At 39.3% G+C, this 22,701-nt stretch overlaps 1 protein-coding gene across 5 annotated transcripts in view; it reads right to left on the bottom strand.

Moving 5' to 3' along the window:
- The window catches only part of LOC129696711 (arf-GAP with SH3 domain, ANK repeat and PH domain-containing protein 1-like), a 196,086-nt gene that overhangs the window by 43,800 nt on the left and 129,585 nt on the right, over positions 1-22,701 (bottom strand). For all 5 annotated transcript variants that reach the window (XM_055634834.1, XM_055634832.1, XM_055634835.1 and 2 more), the window contains 5 exons: positions 18,990-19,038; positions 16,924-17,087; positions 14,226-14,359; positions 6,738-6,829; positions 2,111-2,297 (listed from right to left, as the gene is read on the bottom strand). In XM_055634834.1, the coding sequence (XP_055490809.1) occupies positions 2,111-2,297; positions 6,738-6,829; positions 14,226-14,359; positions 16,924-17,087; positions 18,990-19,038 (626 nt within the window). The remainder of the gene's footprint in view (positions 1-2,110; positions 2,298-6,737; positions 6,830-14,225; positions 14,360-16,923; positions 17,088-18,989; positions 19,039-22,701) is intronic.

Genomic DNA, 22,701 nt, shown 5'->3' on the forward strand with positions numbered 1-22,701 from the left:
ACATACTGCTCGAGAAAACTCTCCTGAACACTTTTGAGGAATTGCACCCAATTTGAACCCTTCACATTATGATTTTCCCAGTCAATATTGGGAAAGTTAGAATCCCCTACTACAATAACCTTATTTGACCTGCAGCTGTCTGCAATTTCCTGGCATATTTGTTCTTCTAATTCCCGTTGACTATTCAGGGGTCTGTAGTACACCGCCAACAAGTTGATTCTTCCTTTCTTGTTCCTCAGCTCCACCAACATAGCCTCACTAGATGAACCATCCATAATGTCAGCCCTGACCACTAACGTGACATGCTCCTTAACCAACAATGCAACCCCCCTTCCTATTTTTCCCTCACCCTGTCTCCCCTGAAGCTGTACCCCTGTATATAAAGGAGATTGCTTTAAAATTACTAAATGCAGTCATACTGCATTTTGCCCACAGCTGACTGCAGAATCCTCACCCATTATCCAAAACTAGGATAGACAGCAAGATCATAGTCCAGATGTACCAAGGTGAAGGCAGGCCAAGATCACGCAGAACGTTTCTCTGCAAGTGGGGTTTCAAGTATTATAACGCAAGGAGAAGTATCAATATTATTTGGGCCTGTTTCACAATGTTCTATAAAAGGAGGGAAGCTAATGGGGAATACTGTGGAAGAAGAACAAATTCTAAAAAAATACAGGCTTAGAATTGTGTACATATAGAGGCATATATTTCACTACCATTCACGTGATAATGTTAATTACCTTACCCCAACCCCAGGTGGAAAACAACTGTAACAATTTAGTTGCAGCTTAGTTTAGTTACAACTAAGTTGGTAAATTTTAGTTTTGCCACCTGGAAATTGGATCAGAAATTTCCAGTTGCAAATTGTAGTTGCACATACGTTGTCTTTTTTGTGTCAGATATGCAGGCCGCGATGTAATGGACTGTGTGCCCTGAAAATTGTGCTGTTCTGCTGAAACGCACGTTTCATTGGCCACCTTCAAAATAACCATGAAGGTTATTGAATAACCTTGAATAACCAATAACCAATAACCCCCGAGTCAGCCTCAATTCCAGCTGCTGCACTTCTCTCTAGGAGGTTCCCTTACTTACCTCTACTTCAATTAAATGAGTTGAGTAACAAGTTACGATGCAGTATAGACCGAGGTAATACTTGCAACAACTGCGATCGATAGGTGATCAGAGGTAATGGTAGGATTGAACTGCAACTAATGATTCTCAGCTTTTAAGGGTGACAATGAAAACATTAAAGTTCTGGAAACATGTCCCAACAATTGAAAATTCTTTAAACTATTTGTCTTCTTCTTCTCCCCAAACTACACCTGTTTTTTGACACTCCATTGGTAAGTAAGGTGAACAAAATGCAGCATTGTTTCATTGGACACTTCCCTCTTCTCAATCATTTTGGATGAGTTCAGTGAAGAGCAGAAGGAGCAGGTGCGTTGCCTGGGGCCACAGATTAAACTGATCTCATTACTGTTTCCACTGAGAATATTTATGGAATAGGTTTAATTTCTGGCATTCAGGTTATTTTACAAACAGCATCACAGGAAAAAATGGATTCATCTGTCCCCCTTCGCAATCTCAGGAAAGCATTTTAAAAGCCAGTGAAATACATTTTAAATACGGTCACTGGTGTTATGCACACAATGATTCCTTTAAGTTATTTTGCACAATTATTGCCACAAACCTGCTTTAATATTTCAAGGAGCCAGATAAAATGAAAGAAATTGGGAAAGAAAATATTCCCTTGAAGAGCAAAGTGAAGTATTGAAAAGGTCTCTGATTAACTCTGAATATAGTGCACTTTTATTTCATGGCAGTAATCGTTACAATCAGAGTGCTCCGCACACTCATCCTTGGTATCAGGGTTAGGGTTAGGTGGTCATTGGAATATTGAGATGGAACTCTGTCCAGGATAGTATTAAATCCTGTATACAAAGTATGGCAGAGAAGTTGGAACACCTCGCCAGCCTAGCTTGTCAATATACAAATGATTTTCTAGTTTATCTGGCTAAATGTCTACCGTTCATAAGGACTGAAATGAGTTTGAGCTGCCCATGTACCGGGACGAGGTGCTACGTAAGAATTCAATGTTAAATTTTCTTACCTGCCCAGGATCATGTAATGGCTCCATAAGTTCAACTCCCTCTGCATAGACTTGAATTAGTGCAAGTAAATCCCTGGATTTTACGGATTCTAACAACTCATTCACTTTAGCTGAAGAAGAGTTGCATAACCTTCTGGCAAACTTATGATCTACATATTTTGCATGGATGTATTCTTTACGTGCAGTCCTGTTTCAACAAAATAAAATGATGCAATTAAATAACATGATTTTCTTGAGATAAAAGAAACACTCAAGAACTGCTTTCTATTTCAGTATCTATTCTATTTAACTGTGTCGCATCTGAAGGGAAATTGTCAATTGCAGGCATTATGGAGCTGACAATATCTCTAATGAGGATCTGCTCAGACTGTCTACTAGATAAAAAATGACAAGATTTCCCCTGGTTTGAGTACAATGGATCACTTCAAAGGTTTATTGTGAAAAAAAAATGTTGATGCAATGGCCATACGCAGAGTTTTACATTCAAACCATGCTTAATGCATTATGCTTTAAATCCTCTTTCCAATCAAACACAACACAAAGCTGGGTGGCAGTGTGAACTGTGAAGAGGATGTTAGGAGGTTGCAGGGTGATCTGGACAGGTTGAGTGAGTGGGCAGATGCAGTATAATACAGATAAATGCGAGACCTGGGTGTCCTTGTACACCAGTCACTGAAAGTTGGCGTGCAGGTACAGCTGTCAGTGAAGAAAGCTAATGGAATGGTGGCCTTCATAGCAAGAGGATTTCAGTATAGGAGTAAATAGGTTCTTCTGCAGTTGTATAGGGCTCTGGTAAGACCACTTCTGGAGTATTGTGTACAGTTTTGGTCTCCTAATTTGAGGAAGGACATCCTTGTGATTGAGGCAGTGCAGCGTCGGTTCACAAGATTGATCCCTGGGATGGCGGGACTGTCATATGAGGAAAGATTGAAAAGACTAGGCTTGTATACACTGGAGTTTAGAAGGATGAAGGGAAATCTTATATAAACATATAAAATTATATAAGACTGGATAAGCTAGATGCAGGAAAAATGTTCCCAATGTTGGGTGAGTCCAGAAACAGGGGGCCACAGTCTTAGAATAAAGGAGAGGCCATTAAAGACTAAGGTGAGAAAAAAACTTTTTCACCCAGAGTTGTGAATTTGTGGAATTCCCTGTCACAGAGGGCAGTGGAGGCCAAATCACTGCATGGATTTAAGAGAGAGCTAGATAGAGCTCTAGGGGCTAGTGGAATCAAGGGGCTAGTGGAATCAAGGGATATGGGGAGAAGGCAGGCATGGGTTATTGATTGGGGATGATCAGCCATGATCACAATGAATGGCTCGAAGGGCCGAATGGCCTCCTCCTGCACCTATTTTCTATGTTTCTATCAAGAGGCTGAAGCAATTGCATTACATTTCGGAAACAATTTTCCAGAATGGTGGTTGCACCAACTTTTGCAAGTTCTAGGCATACAAACAAGAATGTATTTGCTGATATTTGAAAGAGAGCCTAACAAATAACCTTATGTAAAGACTTCCAGTAATTAGCAAAGATCGTTACTTTCATCAAGATGGAAGCAGGAAAGCCAATTTAAGCGATGTACGTCAGTTGCATTAGTTTATAACACCGGCTACATGAAATCAGCCATTCAGGTTTAGTTGGAATATCACTGCACAATCACTTTATTGTGCAATGGTGTTCTGGATTTCAGAAAAGAACACAATGAGACTGAAAACATACCTACATAAAAGATTGAAATATAATTATTCAAGGTACCGAGAAGGCATAGAGTAATATCAACATACTTCATGTCACATGCCAGTTAGCAAGTTCTTATTTCACCTGCAGCATTCCTTCTAGAGCTAATATAGCATTATTCTATTGTTAAACTGTCATTTTGATGGATCCCCGTGAAAAAATATCAGCAGTAGTTTGATTTGATAGGTCTATTTTACAATCTACATGCCAAGACTATGCCACATGTAGTAAAATATTATCCAGGATTGCATCTCTCTTCATGAAGCAATATATACTTTAGAAATTGCACTTACTGTACTCACTTGGAAGATGTATGGCAAATGAAAAATGAAAGGAAGTTAGACGGGTAAGAAATAGATAAATGGGTGTGCTGGGAAAATGTAGTATACATGCACTAATGGCTATTTTGGTTATGGGCCAACCATTACCAATTGCATAAATGAAAGTGCATTGCATTCTATCATAGCAAAAATGCGTCACCTGTGAATACGGGCAAGTTTAGAAATTCAAGGAGAAACATAGGAAGGGTGCAGTATAGTGACCATGGTGGTTAGTAAGCGTCCTGATTTGATACATTGGGGCAAGGGATGGGGATGTGATGGCTCTCAATGGTGAAAGGTGGATGTGACAAGGAGAGTACTAATCAGCCTTCGACTGAATGTAGACTGGAATCCCCGTAGTTACATCCCATCACTTTGGTTTGTCATCAACCTCCCATGCCAAATCACCAATCCCCCATTCCACTAGCAACTCCAAAAAGGCACCAAACGCAGCCCCTTGCTGCTGGCTGTGTGTGTTATTGTCAAATATACGTCTGCAATACTGAACAATAGCTGCTTAGGGACAACTTGATCTAATTCTCCCCAGGATACTCCAGAATTAATTGTGTACAGGGTTTAATAACATCCCACATGTGGCTTCCATGCAATTAAGTCAAGCATGCAACGTTCAATCAGTTCAGGAAGAATCTATTCAAATTTCTGGAGTGCATTGCAGTGACACAGGATTGTATGTGCCATAAAGTTTTAGAAACTCTCATCAAGGAGATATATTCCAGCTTGAAAATACTGACAATATATGTTTGCTTGAACACATCTCAGAAATATGATGACATTTTCAAGACAGAATTATGCCAATGTGTGAAATTAATGACATACGATCAGATGAACCTTCAAAAATGATTCCCATATTATTGAACACTCCCCAGGATCAATTACTATTCCTTAGGTTTTGACACCATTTATGCTGAGAATCTGCATAAGATAACCATCCCCGAGATGACATGTATTGCAAACACAATCTGATGGAGGCAGCTGTGGGCACATGGGTACACTGACTTGAACTGCTGGTACACAATGTTAATGTAACAATCACTCTTACACACGTTGCAAGCCACAACATGCTCCACCTGACAGTCTCTCCTGCTGATCAGTGGTGCTGAACAGGACCTCTTAAAATATCCAGGAATAACTCCTGTAAATTAATCGAAGTTAAAATATTATATACTTATTTCCTAGGTGTAGCCGCATTCAACTCTTTGACAGCTTCAATGGTATTTAGAACTGTTGAGGAGCTGCTCTTTACACCTCAAAAACCAAGAAAAATCACTGGCTTCCCAAAAGCCACATACAATTTCTCTTTTGCTGTACATCAACGGTTAGCCAGAAAGAAAACATATTTCAAACAAGAGGACATGACTTCAGAATTAAGGGACAGAAGTTTAGGGGTAATATGAGGGGGAACTTCTTTACGCAGAGAGTGGTGGCGGTGTGGAATGAGCTCCCAGTGGAAGTGGTGGAGGCAGGTTCATTAGTATCATTTAAAAATAAATTGGATAGGCATATGGATGAGAAGGGAATGGAGGGTTATGGTACGAATGCAGGCAGGTGGGACTAAGGGGAAAAAATTTGTTCGGCATGGACTTGTAGGGCCGAGATGGCCTGTTTCCGTGCTGTAATTGTTATATGGTTATATGGTTTTAAATATGCATAGGTTTCAGTTCTAAGAGCAGCTCAAAACAGCAACTAAAATTAACCTAATAATAATAGTACTGATATAAATAACTGAACTCTTTCAAATCTATCCTGAAAAGATCAAGTTAGCTACAACATATCAATTTGACATGTACATTTTAATAGGAAAACATACTGGGGACCTGGAATTCCAGATTATGGGCAATTCTGAGAAACTGTAGTCAAATCCGCTAAGCAATGGAATATTGCAAAATTACACTTATGTTTGTATCACTTTAAAACAACAATAACTTGACATCCATTTTGCTGCAGATGACCTTGCTGGAATTCCCCAGCATGAGAACTGGAAACATTGCTTACAAATTTTGCATCTGGTAAGACCTGGTGCGGGATCTGCAAGTTCATTCATTTGAATTTATTTTATGACTGTAGGGATGAAAGACTGAGGTAAATTACATATATTTTTTAACTATTTGTGCTTACAACAATGTTTGTAATTTTTCAAAAGTATTATATGACCTAAAAATATATTACTTTGATTTTTTTTAAATACTTGTTTATATTGATTCTGAAAATGTTTTAAATGCCTCATTTGATTAGGCATGGCCCCCGAGCCATAATTAGTCCAAGAGGTTTTTGGCCATTAAGTTTTTTTTTATTGCTGACACACCAAAGTGGAGGACAATGAGGTTTCTGCACAATGTTTGCATACTGTACCAATTAGACCAGTTGATACAAAGAAAAATGGTACAAAAAGAAAAACTAACAGCATAACACCCTGGCATGAGGAACATATTTGAAAACAATTACATACTTTAACTCAAAGTACTGAACACGTAAAAGAGTAGGAATGCTCCCCATCATCATCTTTTATTGTTTCTCAATTACTTTATCTTTCACATATATATACTTACATGTCACTATGAGGAATAGGCTTTGGTGATGGGTGCGGCATACTGGCTTCCAAAATGTCATTAAAACTGGTGTTTCCTACATTCTTGGCCAGCTAGAAGCAAAACAAATGTATCAATTTATTTGATCAATTTATTCTCTCAAAAGTATATTCAATTCAATTCAACTCAACTTTATTGTCATTGCACAAATACGAGTATAGGTACAACGAAATGCAGTTTAGCGTCTGGTCATAGTCATAGTACAAGAGAGTAGAAGTAAAAATAAAAATACAAAATAAGCATACAATAAAAATAAAAAATACTGGTTAACAATGTGTGGATTGTGGATGAATTAAAACTGGTACATAGGCATATAACTGTATACAAATGGGAGAGTCTAAAGATAGCTAGCGATGGGACTCTGAGTTCAGCAGTGTAATGGTGTTATTGAAAAAGCTGTTCCTCAGCCTGCTTGTGCGAGACCTGAGGCTCCTGTACTGCCTCCCTGATGGGAGGAGGGCAAACAGTCCATGGTTAGGGTGAGAGGGGTCCTTGATGATTTTCCCGGCCCGTCTCAGACACCGTTTTCGGTGGAGGGCATCCATGGCAGGGAGCAGGGCACCGATGATGTGCTGAGCGGTTTTCACCACCCGTTGCAGTGCCTTCCTGTCAGCTGCGGTGCAGCTGCTGTACCATACCGTGAAGCAGGTGGTCAGGATGCTTTCGATGGTACAGCGGTAGAAGTTGGACAGGATCTGGGGGAACAGGTGAGCTTTCTTAAGCCTCCTCAGAAAGTAAAGGCTCTGCTGCGCCTTTTTGATCAATTTGGTGATATTGAAGGACCAGGACAGATCCTCTGAGATGTGTACCCTGAGGAATTTGTAGTTGGAGACGCGCTCCACCTCAGTCCCGTTTATGTGGATGGGGGTATGTCTGCCACCTCTGGTCTTCCTGAAGTCAACAATGATTTCCTTCGTCTTCTTGGAGTTGAGGACGAGGTTATTATTGGCACACTAGGCTGCCAGGTGCTGGACCTCCTCCCTATAGGCTGATTTGTTGTTGTCTCTGATTGAAGCTAATCAATAAAAATGTTTTTCAGACTAGAGGCCTATGACTACTGGGGTGCCTCAGGGGTCAGTGCTGGGCCCATTGCTTTGTCATCGATAGCAATTAATTAGATTGGAATGTGAAAGGCATGATTAGTAAGTTTGCAGATGACATTAAACTAGGTGGAATTGTAGACAGTGAAGATGGTTATCAAAAATTACAGCAGAATCTTGATCAGCAGGGCAAGTGGAATGAACAATGGCTAAGGGAGTTTAATGTAGATAAGTGTGAGGTGTAGCATTTTGGGAAGTAAATCCAGCGCAGGACATTAACAGTGAATGGTGGGGCCCTGGGGAGTGTTGCACAGCAAAGGGAGCTAGGAGTATAGATAGATTATTCACTGTAGATAAGGTGGTAAAGGCAGCTTTTGGTACATTAGCCTTCATCAGTCAACGTAATGAATATAGAAGTTGGGATGCTATGTTACAGTTGTACAAGATGTTGTTGAAGCTGCGATTAGAGTATTATGTTCAGGTTTGGGTACTCTACTATAGGAAAGATGTCATTAAGCTCGAAGGATTGCAGAGAAGATTTACAGTGCCCTCCACAATGTTTGGGACAAAGACGCATCATTTATTTATTTGCCTCTGTACTCCACAATTTGAGATTTGTAAGAGAAAAAATCCGTGGTTAAAGTGCACATTGTCAGATTTTATTAAAGGGTATTTTTATACATTTTGGTTTCACCATGTAGAAATTACAGCTGTGTTTATACATAGCCCCCCCCATTTCAAGGCACCATAATGTTTGGGACACATTGCTTCACAAGTGTTTGTAGTTGCTCAGGTGTGTTTAAATTGCCTCCTTTATGCAGGTAGAAGATAGTTCTCAGCATCTAGTCTTTCCACCAAACTTTCCATCACCTTTGGAAACTTATTGCTGTTTATCAACACGAGGCCCAAGGTTGTGCCAATGAAAGTCAAATAACCCATTATGAGACTGAGAAACAAGAATAAAACTGTTAGAGACATCAGTCAAACCTCAGGCTTCCTAAAATCAACTGTTTGGAACATCATTAAGAAGAAAGAGAGCACTGGTGAGCTTACTAATCACAAAGGGACGGCAGGCCAAGGAAGACCTCCACAGCTGATGGCAGAAGAATCCTCTCTATAATACAGAAAAATCCCCAAACACCTGTCCGACAGATCAGAAACACTCTTCGGGAGTCAGGGGTGGATTTATCAATGACCACTGTTCACAGAAGACTTCATGAATAGAAATACAGAGGCTACACTGCAAGATGCAAACCACTGGTTAGCCGCCAAAATAGGATGGCCGGGTTACAGTTTGCCAAAAAGTACTTAAAAGAGCAACCACAGTCTGGAAAAAGGTTTGTGGACAGATGAGACAAAGATGAACATATCAGAGTGATGGCAAGAGCAAAGTATGGAAGACAGAAGGAACATACCAAGATCCAAAGCATACCACCTCGTCTGTGAAATACAATGGTGGGGGTGTTATGGCCTGGGCATGTATGGCTGCTGAAGGTACTGGCTCACTTATCTTCATTGATGATACAACTGCTGATGGTAGTAGCATAATGAATTCTGAAGTGCATAGACACATCCTATCTGCTCAAGTTCAAACAAATGTCTCAAAACATTGGCCGGTGGTTCATTCCACAGCAAGACAATGATCCCAAACATACTACTAATGCAGTAAAGAAGTTTTTCAAAGCTAAAAACTGGTCAATTCTTGAGTGGCCAAGTCAATCACCCGATCTGAATCCAATTGAGCATGCCTTTTGTATGCTGAAGAGAAAACTGAAGGGGACTAGCCCCCAGAACAAGTATAAGCTAAAGATGGCTGCAAATAAAGGCCTGGCAGAGCATCACCAGAGAAGACACCCAGCAACTGGTGATGTTCATAAATGGCAGACTTCAAGCAGTCATTGCATGCAAAGGATATGCAACAAAATACTAAACATGACCACTTTCATTTACATGACATTGCTGTGTCCCAAACATTATGGTGTCCTGAAATGGGGGGACTGCTGTAATTTCTACATGGTGAAACCAAAATGTATAAAAATGGCCATTATTAAAATCGGACTAGATTTAAATGTCAAAATTGTTAAAATATGCACTTTAACCACATGTGATTTTTTTCTATTACAAATCTCAAATTGTGGAGTACAGAGGCAAATAAATAAATGATGGGTCTTTGTCCCAAACATTATGGAGGCCACTGTATGCGGATGTTGTTAGGACTCGAGGGCCTGAGCTACAGGGAGAGATTTTACAAACTAGGATTTTATTCCTTGGAATGTAGTATCTTATAGAGGTGTATAAAATCATGAGGAGAATTAATAGGGTGAATGTGCAGTCTTTTACCCATGTTAGAGGAATTAAGAACTAGTGCACATGAGTTTAAGGTGAGAGGGGAAAGATTTAATAGGTGCCTGGATGGCAACCTTTTTCACTCAGTGGCTAGAGGGTTTATGGAATGATCTGTCAGAGGAGTTAGTTGAGGCTGGTACTTTAACATAATTTAAAAGACTCTTGGACAGTTACATAGAAATAAAAGGTTTAGAGGGATATGGGCAAAATGCGGGCAAATGGGACTAGCTTCGATGCAGCAACTTGGTCGGCATGCACGAGTTGGGCTTAAGAGCCCGTTTCCATGCTGTATGACTGTAGTATCAGTGACCCATATCCTATATCCATTCAACTTTTTCCCCCTTGATTTTCCCATCAGATCTAATCTTCAATGCTAATAGTTTCCCAGCTAAGCAATTCCACAGCCTCATAAACATGAAGTTTCTCATTTTATATCTCTTGCCTTTGTTCATGTCTCGACAGCTCTTTAATCCCTCAAACATCACTAAAGAGTTTGAATGGAAATAGGCTCAGTGGTTTGAAATGTAAAGGTGCACAGTTAAGGTCATAAAGACAGCACTTAAGGTTTATATGCATAGTTGTAAAGAAATAGCTATCTAGGTTAAAGATAACCCTGTATTTCCTTTAATTGTAATATTCTGTGCAGTATTTAGCCTCATAATAGTGGGAAATATTGGGAGTTTTTGAGGGTATAACACATTTGTTGTTATGATACTTCAAAGAGTTCCTAAATACAAAGTACACAAAAACAATACATCAATTTGCATTTATCTTGTACATTTAACATTACAGTTCTACATATAGTGCACATAGTGACCAAATTTATGCCAAGGTATTAACATTGCCCAAAATAATACTGATGCTGGAAATTGAAATAGAATACAGAAGAATCAGGTTGGCCAACATCAGAAATGGAAATACAGTCAATGTTTCACGTCACTGGCCTTGCATCAAAGCCGATAGTGAACTGAAGTTAAAATAAGACTATCAGTTGGGCCGAAGGACCTATTTATCTGCTGTACAACTTGATAATTACAACACCTGGTAGACACCCCAGAGTCACAGAGTAAATGAGCAAACCCCACACTGACAACACTGGTCAGGATTGAATTTAGGCTTCTAGAGCTATAATGCAGCAACTGTACTACATTGGTCATTATACTACTCCAAATGGGAGCGCCAATGACATCCATTTTATGCTTGTATCACACAAATGTACATGGCATTTACTACCATAAGCTATGTGCACACTGATGAGATGGAAAGAAAGGTAAATTACAGATTTGACTTGAAAAATGGCTGGGCAGAGGGATTTGAGAGCAAGGATAATTGACAAGTGTTCAAACTGGAAAAAATGCAATGAATGGTCCACCACAAATGTCTCTGATGGGTCCACAACTGTTCATAGCAAATTTTAAAGACTTAGATGAGTTAGAAAGCCATATCTCCTAGTCAGCATTGAAAATAGCTCCCAAATCATAGAAACATAGAAACATAGAAATTAGGTGCAGGAGTAGGCCATTTGGCCCTTCGAGCCTGCACCGCCATTCAATATGATCATGGCTGATCATCCAACTCAGTATCCCGTACCTGCCTTCTGTCCATACCCTCTGATCCCCTTGGCCACAAGGGCCACATCTAACTCCCTCTTAAATATAGCCAATGAACTGGCCTCAACTACCCTCTGTGGCAGAGAGTTCCAGAGATTCACCACTCTCTGTGTGAAAAAAGTTCTCCTCATCTCGGTTCTAAAGGATTTCCCCCTTATCCTTAAGCTGTGACCCCTTGTCCTGGACTTCCCCAACATCGGGAACAATCTTCCTGCATCTAGCCTGTCCAACCCCTTAAGAATTTTGTAAGTTTCTATAAGATCCCCTCTCAATCTCCTAAATTCTAGAGAGTATAAACCAAGTCTATCCAGTCTTTCTTCATAAGACAGTCCTGACATCCCAGGAATCAGTCTGGTGAACCGTCTCTGCACTCAAATACATCCTAATCCTGATGCAAAACAAGCAAATGGATTTCTAAGCAAGGATCAGAAAAAGATAAAATATTGTATATGCCAAGTGGGGAAAATGTAGCACAATGGAGCTCCAAAGACTTGGTGTGTCAATATAAAACATATTAAATTGGCATGTCACATGGAGAGATAGCATGTCACAGTCTGAAATATTAATTGTTTCTCTTTCTACAGATGCTGTCTGAACAGCTGAGTGTTTCCAACGCTTTGCTTTTGGTTCAGATTTTTTTTAAACTTTTTCATTTATTGCTTACTGAAAATGTTGTCCAGCCCTTTAAGAGAACCATATCTTAAAAACATAAATTAAATACCGAATTAAAACCTGGCAAAAAAAAAAAAAAAAAAAAATCTTAACAGCAACATAAACACATCTTAGAAGTGTTCAGATCACACTTCACAGTATGTCAGACCACATCCTTTCCCACCAACTAATGAACTCACCAGATGTAGTGGCCCAATGCTATTTGGACAGGGAGGGAGCAACACTTAGATCCTCAACATTAAGTTCAGTCTACAGAATCAGGTCAAACATGAGCGATCAAACCTCCTGCTAAGTTCCATTTGCCTTGTCCTGACTACCACAATCTTCCCACAGTTGATAAATTAGAGCTGCTAACAATATGAACAATTTGAAAAAGCCCAGAATTCTGGATTAGGGCATTATCCTATTGACTTGTCTAACCAAATCCTGGCTCTTCAGCAAGTAGTGAGCATATCAACAGGTAATTTTACTTGACCTTGTCCTCACCAAATTAATCTGTTTGTATTCACAATAACATTGGTAGGAACAACCACAGCACAAAGTTTGGTGAGACCATCTCCAATATATTAGGCAGCACTGCATCATGCTAAATGGGTTGAAACAATGCAATTTGAAAATTAAAAGGCCTGGATAGAGTGGATGTGTAGAGGATGTTTCCACTGGTAGGAGATTTTAGTGAGAGATGTTATATGTTTAGTGTGGATATAGAAAGTAATCATTTTTGGATGATGTTGCTGCAGGACACTACAGATGGAAAATATGATGGACCTAAGATAAATACATGGAGGAATAGCAGAGGGATGAGAAAGTGAAGATGGCAAACTCATGGGATGAGTTGAATATGTAAAAGGAAATTCATACCGAAGAAATTAACAAAAACAAAAGGGCAGTGCCCCGACAGGAGAGAAAGGTTAATGATTTGACATGGGTATTGAAATTACTTACATTGAGAAGCCATTTCATGCAGAGGATGAAAAAGGAAAAAAGTTAAGATATTTATTGAGTTCTTTTTCTTTAACTTTGAGTGGGCAGGAGAAACAATAACTTGAATGAGAGGTAAAAAGAATGGAACATGTTGTAATGACTAAGGGATAGGAGAACTAGACGAGATATGTTCTGGATAATAAGAGCAAGGTAAGTGATAGATAATAAGAGCAAGGTGAGAGATGGAAGATGCAGTCAGGCCACAAGGCTTCATATGACAGGAAGATATCACTAAAGCCAGAGTTTGAGCAAGGCCGCAATAAACCCATGGATAGTAATGGCCTTGTCATAAATTAAAGTACATTCTGATGGAAATGTGGAGAGAACGAGTGATAGCTGATCCACTAGCAGTCTGCAGGTGGAGAGATGAATGAACAGGAAAGAGATCAGCTATTGGGGGCAATGATTGAGACTAATTAATACCATTTATCTAATTATTTTACATGTGCAACAACAAATATTTTTTCGTTTCAATTTGGCGGAACCAGTCTTCGGTAATTCTCGAACTCTGGCGGTAACATATCAGCCAGTCATCATATGTCCCCACTTCCTCAATCACATGGAATGTGAGCATGGATGCAGAATAAACCACTCTAATGATGCCCCACAATTTGTCTGATATTGTAAATTAGACCACACACGGCAAAATGTAAGCATTATTATCTTGGCCAGGACTCTCTTGTAAAAGAGATTTTTAATCTCAATGAGACTTCTCCTGGTTAAATAAAGGTTAAATAAAATAAATAAAAATAAAAAATATAAGTTTTCTAGAATACACTATAATTTCAATAACTCACCAAGAGTTCAGAGGTTCCTAATTTATCCAGTTCTAATGATTGTATTCTGGAAATATGTACTCCCATTTCTCGGTGTATTCCTGAACATTCTATACATGTCAAAATTCCTAGGTTAGTTGACAGCCAAGTTGGATCTGCAAATCAAATACAAAAGAACGGAATTCACCAAAAAAACAAATTCTTTCTGCAAATATTAAGAGAATCCATGGAAATTCTTAACATAATTGTTACAATGTTTTAAGATGCCCACAGTGGCTCCAATTTAATTTTGGATATATGTTTAGCATTATTCTGCTATTTTAAACATTTCTCATCATGGCCCATGCATTGGATTTCGCTACTGTCAGCCTTCATTGGAACACGATTAATTCAGTCAACTCATTCAAACCTGTTTTCGTTTTCCGCCTTAAAATGGTAGAGAGGATATTTTGTTTATAAAAGTGAATTTTACTCAATTCCGTGTGCAACTTAGTCTCCCTTGAAGATTCAGCATAAATAACTGTGTACAGAGTAAAATCAAGCAAGATTTTATACTATATTATCATATTATATCAATCTATGCTGTCAAAATCTTAAAATGTTTATCTTTTATTATTGTTAATTTAATTAAAAATGAATGCAGTCAGTCCCCATGGATCGCGTAGGGTTTCTTTCCTGAGAACTGTCTGTAACTCACTTTGTCCATGTCAAAAATGACCATTTACTTTGGCTACCCATATGGTGTCACTGCATACACATCCTACAATTCATTCATTATAAGGAATACCGACTAATTTAACACTAGCACTCCCATAATTCAACTATTGAAACATATTCTGTATACAGCTAATTATCAGTATTTTATTGTTATTATTCATGTCTTGAAATTTTTTTTTCAAAGATTTATTGGAAATTTCATGTAAAGTCAGATTTCCATAAGGTCCCAACCCAGTAGGCTCTGTACCGATACAGATTTTCCAGCAAAATCAGGATAAGCTCACCATAAATTTCATTTTAGCCCACCATTTCCACTTTTTAATAACTGATGGTCTGCACTGCGGGCACACCAAAAACAGAAGGGGATGTCCTCCCCAAACACATTTCAAAATATTTCTACTATTAAGGAAGGTGGAAAGCTTCATTTAGTCTAGAACGATGTCGTCAACACGAGTCCATGTATGACAAGCCGAGCTAAATAGACATACCATTAGTAAAAGGGACATTCTTAAAAAAAGTTCGGAAAAAAAAAATCACTTGCAGAAAACACCAGCTCATGTCGGCTCATCATTTTTTGAAATACGTTAAATTTTGAGATATTATTAATCACGTTCAAGTGCAACTGACTGCAACACTAAGAGTAGCAATACTTCTGATGCAAGATAGCAGTTATGAACAACAACAAAAACTGGAAATACAATTGCATTTCACCAGTATTACCTGCAGGTGGCAGTAAGTAGATGATGGACAAAACTTTTAAAACTGAAGTAATGGTTTATTTCAGTTCTGAACAAAATACAGCTGCTCTCGACTGCATTTTGGGGCACAACAAGCTGCACTGAAGAATGAACAGTGGCAGGATACAGATAATTTCACAGCTAGAAGATGTGCAGCAGGGTGTGATTACTGTTGTGGGGGACAGTGGGGGTTGTCAAGAATAGCACAGTTGGGGAGGGTAACTGCATGGGAAAAAATTAGCAGTGAACAGCATGAATTGAAAACGGGAACTAAATGCAGATTATTCACAATTGTAAACACAGAATATTTTAGAAATATTGTAATTATCTATATTTAACTTCCTTGTTAAAAAAATGTTTATGAAGCACACTTCCCCAATGTCTGAAAGCTATTTACAGCCAAGTACTTTTCAAAAGTATTCACTATTGGAGGATAACCCAGCATCAATTTGGACATTGAGATCTCCCACAAAAAGCCCTGAGGCAATGATCAGTTGATTCGCAATTTAATTGCGTTGGCTGAGGGATCAATATTAGCCAGGCCTTCAGCTCTTTCAAAATATAGCTTTTTGATCTCTTACATTCACCTAGAGGAACAGGCAGAGCTCTTGTTTTAAGACCCATCCGCTTTGGCAGTGCAGCATTCTCTCATTTATTACACCAAAATATCCTCAAGTCCCTGGAGTGACACTTAAACATATAATCACCTTGTTCATGGGTAACAATGCCACCAACTAAATCACTGTGAAAAAAACTACAACAAGTTAGTATATGATCTTACACAGTGAGCATGGATCTCTCAAAATCTGGAACTGTTATAAAACACTCAATTTTGTAGTAATATTTTAAAATATGGTAAAAATTTATATTATCCATGGGAGGATTGCAAATTCTTTTCGGAGCAGAAGTTCAACAGAGCTGCTTTGTAGATTGAGCATTAAAGCAACTGTTTTTTAGTGTTCCTTATACAACAGGAAAGAACTGTTTACCAGTTTTGAGCATCCAAATATGGTGTTAATGTTTGTTTAGAAGGGGGGCATGGTAGAATACATCCTGCTTGGCTTTCACACCAAAGAGCCAGCTACAAAAAGCAAAATATTGCAAGGGAACTGCAAGCCAACATTGTTTTGGATATCAATCTGGATGAAATCAAACAATTACTCATTTTACCTGGTAAGATTTGTGAACATTTGAAAATTACAGAACAATTCCAATAACAATACTAATTAAAACAACATTTGCTAAAATATAAAAAGAGTAAAGACCTGAAGCTCCACAGTCACAACAGATATCATTGCCAGGCATCCGCTGCACATCTTCAATTATGGCTTTGGTTAGATCCTCGATGCTGTTCTCCCCACTGCTCTGCTCTCCTCTAAATGCCATGTTTAATGCTTCCTCTTTGCTGTTGGTTAATACTGATATCCATCTGTTTAAAAATGTAACTAATTTTAAAATATCAGGAATGACGTCATCTCAAATGCATAAACATATCAAAATGACATTTCTGGAATTAAGTAGTTGAAATATGTTAATGAGAATATCAGTACTAAATTGTGTGTTTTGTTCTGTTCTTCACAATGTTTTCTCCCCACATCCCGATCGACTGCTTGTCTAGTTCCCAAAACTTTAATCCGACCCTAATAATCTCCTACATATTTCCTATGGCAACATTACAGCAGATACATGGTCAGCCTTTATAAACAAGTTGAATAACTCGAGCATCTGTTATGAATCTTCCATTGTTTTTGTGCTGTGAGACAGTTCTTCTCAAATGGGTAAAAATGCTTCAGTTGAACTAAAGAATAAGAGAACATTTTTAATACTATCAAATCCAAACCAAGCAAGCAACTATATTCCCTTTCCCAAGTATTTTGTCAAATTAATCTGGACTGCTTCAGCTTCCATATTCAACCACAAGCTGATACCCTACAACACAGAGGTTGGATAATTCTTCCCTTGAGTTCTGCAAAGTGGATGGTGCATCATTTACCCATTCTTTTATTTTCTTCAGAGTTGACCACTTCAGTGGTCTTCCAGTTAAACTCAGACAGGTTTCACCTAAAAACTCTTGTCAGTATTCTATTCCCATGTCAAGTTCCACTTGACTTGATAAGGCTGAACATTAAAGCCAATTCTTTTTTGATAACTTTATTCTCTTATAACTGTACCAAATCCCATCTCAGATCTTTTCTAGTCCCACAAGCACATTTATTTTCAATGTTTCCCATCACCTCACTACCTTCTATGAACTCTGACCTTTCAACAAAGGTCTCTTCTACTTTACGGCATCCTTCATTTCACCTTTGGTAGCAGACTTTCAGCGATCTAGACCTATGCTTTAAAAGATCATTTAATATTTCCTTCTCTTACACAGACCTTTTCCATTTTACTATGTACTTTAAAGATCCACCTTGTGATCAATCTTTGGCCACTCTTCCTAATATCTTGCTCTTACATTTAACATGTTTGTGTAAATGCATTAGCATGTTTTTCTAAGTTGACACTGCGATATGGAAATAAATAATTGTTGTATGGAATCAACTTAAACATTTTAGAAACTGCCCTTCTCAATCCCCAGCTGCGTACTCTACGTAATAATCACCATTACAAAAGATATATTAATTAGGATATGACTGCAAGAAAAAGTGCAGAAGTAAAAGATAACATTAGGATATATATTTTTAAATGTTTAGTGACACATAGTGACATAAGACTGTTGGTGAAATATTTACACCTCATTCTTGCTTCCACCATGAAACAATGTTTTGAACTTCAACTCGTGCTTTAGAATGACAATTATATTTCACTTTATAAATTAATCTGTGAAGATGGAATTCTGAAATTTCATGGATCCTGGTTCTCAAGGTTCATATTTAGATCAGATCTAAAACTAAATGTAAATAATGTCTGAAGAAGGGTCTCGACCCGAAACATCACCTATTCCTTCGCTCCACAGATGCTGCCTCACCCGCTGAGTTTCTCCAGCATTTTTGTCTACCTAAAACTAAATATATATATTTTCCATAAAGCATCATAAAATTTAACTTTGTTATTAGAAATTCCCAGGAATTGTCAACGCAGAAACAAGCCATTTATGCAATGGGGTAGCGTAACCTCCTGCTAGCTGTACCCCAGAACAATGAATGATTGTGCTGAAGAGGATTTATTGCACTGAGAATGACATGATGCTGTGTTTTAAGAACTGTTTCCAATATATTTGTCTAATATTGTAAAATTATAATGATATGATTTCATGTAGATATAAAAAAACTTTAAAAAGCATTATAACTTTAAAAAGCATTAAAATGCATTTTGTCTCAGAACTTACACTTGACATTCCTGCTCATCATCTGCTTGGAAATGATAGGTCCGGTTGTCTATGGAGAGAGTAAAGAGAAGGGGAAAAATGAATAAAGTAGCTTAAAATATATAATACAAAAAACTGTTAAGTAAACAATAAAATTAACATTCACTAGACACTATTGAATAGCTATGTCAAACTCTAAATGGAGATGCAGGTGAAGTTTTCTCAATTCTTAAAATGAAACAGTGATACATTAGGTACCACACATCTTGTTCATTTACTCGGAAGAAGTTAATATGTTGAAAACCAAATTCCTAGGAGTAAATATCACCAGCGTCTCCTGGACCACCCATATGGAAGCAATGGCCAAGAAAGCATACCAACGTTCTAATTCCTTCGATGGCTTAGGAAGTTAGGCAACAACTCTCACCAACTTCTACAGATGCGTCAGAGAAAGCATTTAATCAAAATACATCACCGCATGGTTTGCGAACAGATCCATCCAAGATTACAAGTAATCGCAGAGAATTGTGAACGCAGCCCAGACCACCACACAAACCAACCTCCCTTCCATTGACTCCATTTATACTTCATGCTGCCTCGGCAAGGTCAACAGTATAATCAAAGATGGGTCGCACCCTGGCCACTTCCTCTTCTCCCCTCTCGCAATGGGCTAAAGGTATAGAAGTGGGGAAACGCACACCTCTAGATTCAGGGAGTTTATTCCCAGCTGTTATCACACAACTGAACCATTCCACCACAACTAGAACGCAGTCCTGAACTATTATCTACCTCACTGGAGACTTTCAAACTACTTTTGATCTGACTTTACTGGCTTAATCTTGCATTAAATGTTATTTCGTTTATCAGGTATCTGTACACTTTGAATGGTTCGATTGTAATCATATGAAATGAAAAAAAAAAAAAAAATGAAATGATTCAATTTATTGTCATTGTCAGTGTACAGTACAGAGACAACGAAATGCATTTTTAGCATCTCCCTTGAAAGGGAGACACAGGGCGTCGCGGTGTGCCCGCGCCTGCCGCCGTAATTACATTCCATTACAGGCAAAGGTGGGTGAAGTGTCTTGCCCAAGGACACAACGACAGTATGCACTCCAAGCGGGATTTGAACCGGCTACCTTCCGGTCGCCAGCCGAACTCTTAGCCCATTGTGCTATCTGTCGCCCAATGATATATTGTCTTTCCGCTGACTGGTTAGCACACAACAAAAGCATTTCACTGTACCTTGGTGCACATGATAGTGAGCTAAAGTAAAGTTCAGTTTTTCCAAATCAATGCATATTCAAGTGTATTTTTCTATTCAATGATTTAACTATATTAACTTGAAAACAGATTGTATTACAACAGAAACAGTTTAAATTCAAGATGCCTGTGTGGATGTCAATGTACACCTTCGAAAGAGATCATATCTGTTTCCATCGGGCAATAGGAACAGAAGCCTGAAAGCGCACACCATGTAAGAACAGCTTCTTCGCCTCTGTTTTCAGGCTTTTGAATGGTCCTTCCATAAGATAGGGTACTATCCTATTCATCTCTACCCCATCGCGGGCATAGGGCTTTGTCTATAGAACTGCTGCGCTACAATGCCGAGAGTCATATTTTGCAGTCTATGTCGTTCCCTTTGTTCTACTTGAGTTTGATGTAATTATATTTAGAAATAGTTACCTGATCTGATTGGATACCATGCAAAACTGTACATCAGTACACATGACAATAATAAACCTAAACATCTCTCACTGATTTAGCAATCAGTTCCTGATGTCAACCAAACATTACTTATTGATTTATCTTTGCAATCAAGCACCATAGTCTCAATCCTTGAGTTTGGTTACACAAAAAACCTAAACGGTGTACTATAATTAAAATTTCAACACAGGTTGTTTGGTGCAACAGATAAAAATAGTATAGATTATTTGTAGGGATTCGATCATACTCAGAGGGAATTTGAAAGATTTCATAGAAACATAGAAAATAGGTGCAGGAGTAGGCCATTCGGCCCTTCGAGCCTGCACCGCCATTCAAGATGATCATGGCTGATCATCCATCTTCCCCACAATCCAACTGGTGTGAAATAAAATGTTCAGGAAACTAACCTAAACTCTTGTAGTTTATTTGCCTGGTTTACATGACCCTAGATCTGTAATTTTGGAGTGCAAGATAGTCGTTGGGAGGAATTTTGTCTGGAAAGGATCAAGAGTCATTCCAAGGAATGCCAAGTAACTTATTGTGTAATTCAGAGATACCCAACTAGGTGACTATGTACTGGTGGCTATCTCTGTTAGGAGGAGGGAAAGCTACGGATAGATTCACAAGGGAGAAAAGTTGGATACGAAAGAGGGATGGGGAGGGTTTGAGGGGGAGAGAGAGAGAGACAGAGAGAAGGAGACAGAACATTTTTTTAAAAACACATGCTAATTTACGTACAAACCTGCACGTCTTTGGCATATGGGAGGAAAACTGGAGCACCCTGAGGAAACGCACACGGGCAAAGGAAGAATGTGCAAATTCAACTCAACAACACCAGAGGTCAGGATTGAACCTGGATTATAAATGCTGCTGGGCAACAGCTCTACCCATTACGACAATGCGCCACTCTGATTCCTTATTTTGTTTCTAGTAAAATATATTAATTTTCGATATAAATGTAGAGACCAGGATAAAGAACATAGAATGAAGAGAAGTATAGCACAGGTACACACCCTCAGTTCACAATGTATGTGCCAAGCTACACTAACTGCATCAATTGATCCATACCCCTCCATTCCCTGCATATCCACGTGCCTATATACAATCATCTTAAACACCTTCACCATAAACAACTATTTCCAGACACCCACTAACCTCTGTTAAAAAAAAAAACTTGACAGGCACATCTCCTTAAAATGTTGCGCCTTTCAGCTTAAAGCTATGCCCTCTTGTCTGACATTGAACATTAAAAAGGTTTGAACTGTCAAGTGTGCAAACAATGAAAAAACTAGCTCTGGATTTTAAACAATCTTTTGACATGGCCTAGCACACAGTCTGGTTAAAATAAAGACAAACTCCATGGAAAGATTTGCAAATTGAATTCAAAATTGGCTCAAAGGTAGATGGTTTCTGAACTGTAAGGATGTTAACAATACAGTTCCATAGAATTCAGGACCTGGTCCTGAATTTTAATAGAACACTAGACCAAGGGGAACCCCGCCTCGCATGTGCATCTAGAGAAGGGGGGGGGGGGGGGGGGGGGGGGGGGGTTAGGAGAGACGGTCAGAGAAAGAGAGGACAGAGAGAGAGGGGGCAGAGACAGAGGAGCAGAGACAGGGAGAGTGGGGCAGAGATGGAGGGAGGGAGTGGGGGGGGATAGGAGAGGTTGAAGGGGGGAGGTTGAGGGGGGGGGGGGGGGGGGGGAAGAAGGGGGGGGGGGAGAGAGAGGGGGGGGGGGGTTGAGGGGAGGAGAGGGGGGGGGGGGGGGCCCTCATCTAAGCGCTCGGGACCTCGAAGCCCTACCAAATTACTGTGTGTTCAGCGGCTTTAATCCAGAGCCCGGGAGGGGGGGGGATGGGGAGGGGTTGGGCTGCGGGGCGGGGCGCTGCGGACGGCCGGCCGAGTGCGAGTCGGGGGGGGGGGGGGGGGACGTAACTTGCAGCATTTGGAAAACAGTGCCCAGCAGGCTGCGCGTCGAAAACAGTGCGCAGTGGGCCGCGAGGAGCAGAGCCATTGTGACGTTATC

The sequence above is a fragment of the Leucoraja erinacea genome, chromosome 4 (assembly GCF_028641065.1).
Source record: "Leucoraja erinacea ecotype New England chromosome 4, Leri_hhj_1, whole genome shotgun sequence".
NCBI lineage: Eukaryota > Metazoa > Chordata > Chondrichthyes > Rajiformes > Rajidae > Leucoraja > Leucoraja erinaceus.